The sequence below is a fragment of the Antrostomus carolinensis genome, unplaced genomic scaffold (genome assembly GCF_000700745.2).
Source record: "Antrostomus carolinensis isolate BGI_N321 unplaced genomic scaffold, ASM70074v2 scaffold33805, whole genome shotgun sequence".
Classification (NCBI taxonomy): Eukaryota; Metazoa; Chordata; class Aves; order Caprimulgiformes; family Caprimulgidae; genus Antrostomus; species Antrostomus carolinensis.
The window spans coordinates 1-5,237 of record NW_010314921.1 but is presented as its reverse complement, the minus strand read 5'-3'; the positions used below and the strand labels follow the sequence as shown (position 1 = coordinate 5,237).

At 43.0% G+C, this 5,237-nt stretch overlaps 1 protein-coding gene across 1 annotated transcript in view; it reads right to left on the bottom strand.

The window, feature by feature from the left end:
• POLI (DNA polymerase iota) overlaps nucleotides 1-4,626 on the bottom strand; it is a gene marked incomplete at its 3' end in the record, with an annotated part of 8,516 nt that extends 3,890 nt beyond the window's left edge. Inside the window, exons 1-4 of the mRNA XM_010167807.2 lie at nucleotides 4,509-4,626; nucleotides 3,288-3,452; nucleotides 2,282-2,434; nucleotides 730-966 (exon numbers count right to left, since the gene is read on the bottom strand). Coding sequence (XP_010166109.2) covers nucleotides 730-966; nucleotides 2,282-2,434; nucleotides 3,288-3,452; nucleotides 4,509-4,545 — 592 coding nt within the window. The remainder of the gene's footprint in view (nucleotides 1-729; nucleotides 967-2,281; nucleotides 2,435-3,287; nucleotides 3,453-4,508) is intronic.
• Nucleotides 4,627-5,237: the final 611 nt, after the last annotated feature.

Here is a 5,237-nt window from a genome sequence, read left to right as displayed (position 1 = left end):
AGGTCTCCCTGGAGCCTTCTCTTCTCCAAGCTCAACAAGCCCAGCTCCCTCAACCTTTCCTCAGCAGAGAGGTGCTCCAGCCCTCGGATCATCTTCCTGGCTCTCCTCTGGCCCCGCTCCAACAGCTCCACATCTTCCTTGTGCTGGAGGACACAACACTCCAGGTGGGGCCTCACCAGGGCAGAGCAGAGGGGGACAATCCCCTCCCTCACCTGCTGCCACCCCTCTGTCGATGCCGCCCAGGACACAGTTGGGCTCCTGGGCTGCAGTCACACGCTGCTGGCTCATGTCCAGCTTCTTGTCCCCCAGGACCCCCAAGTCCTTCTCAGCAGGGCTGCTCTCCATGAGTTGGACCTCATGAGGTTCTCATGGTCCCACCTCTCCAGCCTGTCCAGGTCCCTCTGGATGCCATCCTGTCCCTCCAGCGTGTATCAGCCGCACCACTCAGCTCGGTGCCACCAGCAAACGTGCTGAGGGTGCCCTCGATCCCACCCTCCAGGTCACTGATAAAGATGTTGAAGAGCTTCAGTCCCAAAACTGACCCCTGAGGGACACCCCTCACCACAAAACCAAAGAGAAGGCACCTGCACACCCCGCTGCCCTCCTGCAGGAACTAGAGATTTACAAATTATCACAACTTTCATTTTTCCAGGATTTTTTTCTTACCACCCTAACGAGCTGTCGATATTCTCTCCACCTTCACTCCCACCACTGTCCTCACTCACTTACCAGGCACTTTCTGGATGTGCTCAAGGCTACGGATTAGATCTTGACAACTTTCAGGCAGAAGAAGTGTTTGCTGATTTGGTTTAAATATCCCAGACACCAGTTTTGACATTAATTTATTAGAGGCCACTCCAGCACAACCTGTGAGGCCCAGCCTGGTGAATATGGCTTCCCTGAATTCTTCAGCGATCTGAGATCCGAGAACTAATCTTAGGTGTGTTGGATCAGACAAATTGACAGCTGAAAAGGAAAAGATCCATTTTTTCAGTATGTAAAGTCTGAAAATAAATTAAATAAAAATAAAAGAAATTAAAATTCTTACCTAAAAGGGGATGGAGACTCGTAGGGGGAGAGAAATCCCAGGAGAGCCAGAGCCTGAGCCAAAGCCAGAGAGCAAGAGAGGAAGAGCCCCTCATGGATCTCCTGCCCATGGGGGACAGGAGATGGAACAGCCCCTTGGCAGAGCCCAATGCCCATGGAGCTGAGTCAGGTCAATATTCCTCAATATTCCAGATCAGCAAAACACAAAGTCCTTCAACTTCCAGTGAGAACTGCAAACATCGGTGTGTGATCAACGTTCTTCTGCTACCAAATCCCAGCTGAACCCAAGCCCTGTGACGATGTACGAAGCAGCTCAGTGAGCTACTTCAGTCTCAGTGAGTCTGCTCCTGACCCAAGGGCTACAGTAAAAATTTACTGTTGTTTTCATTTTTTAATTTGTTTAAAAAACCTGATTCCATTTTCCCAATTGATGACGACATTCAACAAAACCAAATGTCTCACTGAACAACAAAACTCAAATAAGATTGTAAGTCTTCCTACAGTAAAAGTACTTTAAAGGGAAAAAAAATGAAAGACAGTGAAAATCTGGTCTCCCAAATCATTTATCTACCACAAAAATGTGTTTTTTGTCCCATCTAACTGGAATGCTGATTCACATTTGTGGTATGTCTGCTCTCAAACACAGAAACCATGTGCAGAGCAAGAAAAGTTCCCAGTTATTCAGCTCTGGAGGATATTTTGAAGCAGACAGATACTTTATACTGATTTTATTCCAGAGGAGGCCACCAGGATGATGCGAGAGCTGGAGCAGCTCTGCTGTGAGGACAGGCTGAGAGAGTTGGGGCTGTTCAGTCTGGAGAAGAGAAGGCTCCAGGGAGACCTTCTAGTGGCCTCCCAGTACCTGAAGGGGCTCCAGGAAGGCTGGGGAGGGACTTTGGCCAAGGGCAGGGAGTGAGAGAACAAGGGGTGATGGCTTGAAAGTGTCAGAGGGGAGATGGAGCTGAGATGTGAGGAAGAAATTGTTTGGTGTGAGGGTGGTGAGCCAGTGTCCCAGGTTGGGCAGAGAAGCTGTGGCTGCTCCTCCCTGGAAGTGTTTGTGGCCAGGTTGGATGAGGCTTTGAGCAACCTGGTCTAGTGGAAGGTGTCCCTGCTGCTGGCAGAGGGGTTGGAACTGGATGAGCTTGAAGGTCCCTTCCCACCCAACCCATTCCATGATTCTATGATTTCCAGAAATATTTCCTGGATTTATCAACCTAAAGAATATTTAACTCACCTTGGTGGTTGTAGACATGGCCAGACACACAGACACTGCAACATCCGCTTTGCTGGAGCTGGTTTAATCTTTTCTCTACAATCTCTGTGACATCCACAAAATTCTCATCAAATCCAAGTCTTTCCACCAACGGACAAAATTCCCCCAACAATTCTAGGAGGGAAAGATACTCGAGGGTAATACACACACAATTAATACTCTGAGGTTTTCATGGCTGGATGAAAACTGATTTCCCACTCAAGTAGGATGTTTGCACGAAGAGAAACCGTATTCTCTCCCAGATAAAATCCTAAGGGATTTATTTTAGCAAAGGTGAAGAAGAGGAATATTTCTTCATCTCACAACTACCTCTGGCATCTGCTTTTTACCCCCCTCCTCAAATCTCTTCTTTCTTTCCTCATTTCTTTGTGAAGAAATTTCTTTAGGAAATTAAAAATGTCTTGATCTCTGCAATACTGGAAGGAAATCTGTTTCCCTTTATTATTATTATTATTATTATTATTATTATTCCCTTTATTATTATTATTATTATTATTATTATTATTATTATTATTTCACCTGCTAATGAGAAAAGCAGTAATCAATGCCCATCCTGGCATATTATTTAATTAAGAGATTAATTAGAGAAGTTCACCCACTCAAAGGCTTCACCATTTTGTCCTCCATCACTTCACATGTGGAAATATATTCCTGAGATTGGTATCGAAGTGAAAATAAATCATTAAGAACTACATGGAGATAATCCTACTGCAGCATATAGATTCTGTAATATAAATTAAATATCAATTATCAGGATGATAATTAATAATGCCTGACGCAGGTTGCAACCAGCACTGATCACTTTTTAAATGAAATATTGATGTTGGATGTGATGTTATCACCACGGTAGGAGGCTCATTCTACTCAGAACTTGTAGAGCAGGAAGATGTCGTGTATTATTGCAGATGCACGTAGATTTTTAACAGAAACTGTTTATCCTCTAGTGAAAAAATGATGAATTTTGTACCTGTAACTTTGTAGGACATTTCCCTGTACGGAGTTAGATCTTCTCCATTAACCAGTATCAGCTGAGGACACTTCTCTTTAGCATCCTTGACAGACATCAGTTTCTTAACTCCAAGTTTTCTGGCTTCATAGTTTGAGGTGACGACGATGGATTTCTGTTGCACACCTAAAAACCAAAAATTAAATGGGTTTATTTTTTAAAGTGTACGTTTCTTGGTACTTTATAGAAGATGACAGTAGTTTCACGTCACTGCACAGACTGGGAAGCAAATGCTTTGATCAGAACACAACATCATTAAACAAACAAACCAACAAAACAGTCGGATTTTACAAGATTATGAGGACAGATCTCTCAATTTAAATTACTGGACAGTAAGAATATTTTAAAACCGTATTGATATTTTTTTCCCATTGTAATATTGCTCTTAATTTTGTGTCTTTTTAGGATCACACACCGATGTTTTCAGTTCTCACTGGAAGTTGAAGGACTTTGTGTTTTGCTGATCTGGAATATTGAGGAATATTGACCTGACTCAGCTCCATGGGCATTGGGCTCTGCCAAGGGGCTGTTCCATCTCCTGTCCCCCATGGGCAGGAGATCCATGAGGGGCTCTTCCTCTCTTGCTCTCTCTGGCTTTGGCTCGGGCTCTGGCTCTCCCGGGATTGCGGTTTCGGGTCGGGATTGTGGCTCCTGCGGGATCGTGATCTGGGAACGGGCCGGGCTTGGTGGGCGGGTGGTGAGCAATGGCACTGGGTGTCACTCATTTGCATATTTTATTACTATTATTATAATCATTAGTATTTTAATATCATTATTATTTTAAGTTTTATTTCATTTCCATGATTATATGGTTCTTCTCTCCCCTACGAGTCTCCTTCCCCTCGCCCCCCAATTCTCTCCCCTATCCCCTGGGTGGGGGCAGTGAGCGAGCGGCTGCCAGCCCAGTGCTCCCAGTGCCACCAGCACAATTATAAATGAGCTTCTACCCCCAGAACTGCACAGACACATCAGGAAGTGCCTGTACTTGTGCTCAAGAGGATTTATTAATCATGTAGTCAGAGCTACATGGAGTCTAGACTGCACCTTGCTCGCTCTGGATGTTGTTACAACTCCGATGTGACTGTATCTCACCACACAAGCACGTCTTTAATTTCTTCACGTCCTTAAGTTTCTTCTGCCTAAATACCCATAAAATCCCGAAATTAAACAGCAAACACATACCTAAAGGCTTGTCTCTTAACTCAGGGTTACGGATCATTTCGACTTGTGCATAGAAGCAGTCCAAGTCCAGGTGGACAATCACTCTGCAGGCTGCGCTTCTCGCCGACACAAACTTGCTGTGGCCTGCTGCAAGGAAAGCAAATGAAGAGATTAAAAATTATTAGCTGCCTTATATGCAATGGAATCATTAAAAAAAAAATTAATCCAAACTAATAAGCAGTTATTACAAGAAGAATATAATATTTACAAGTTTTATACTAATTTGGAGTAATTCTAGGATTACTTACGAGCTTAAGTCATCCACAGGAACTCCGCTGACTACTAAACACTCTGGTTTTTGGAGGGTGAGTTGTATTTATTTTTCACTGAACCACGGCTTTACTGACACAATATCATTTCACAATAAAACACTAAAACTTCTTTTTAATATATTTCTGTAAAATAATCTTTAAGTCAGAGATAAAACACCTTTCTTAGGGGTGGTTGATGAAGATGGCAAATCCTCATCCAACAAAGAGCAAAGCTTGGTATGAAAACAAGTTAAAAAAGGGCAAAAGAAAAATATATTAAAAAATAAAAAAGGCTTTAATTTAACTAAGCTAGAAAAAAAGAAATAATAATAATAATAATAAAAGGTTTTTATTTCTGCAAGTTGAAAATAAGCCAAATTGGCTGATAAGAGCCCAAATGAAACCTTGGTTTGTATCTGTGTGTTGTTTTTGGGGATGG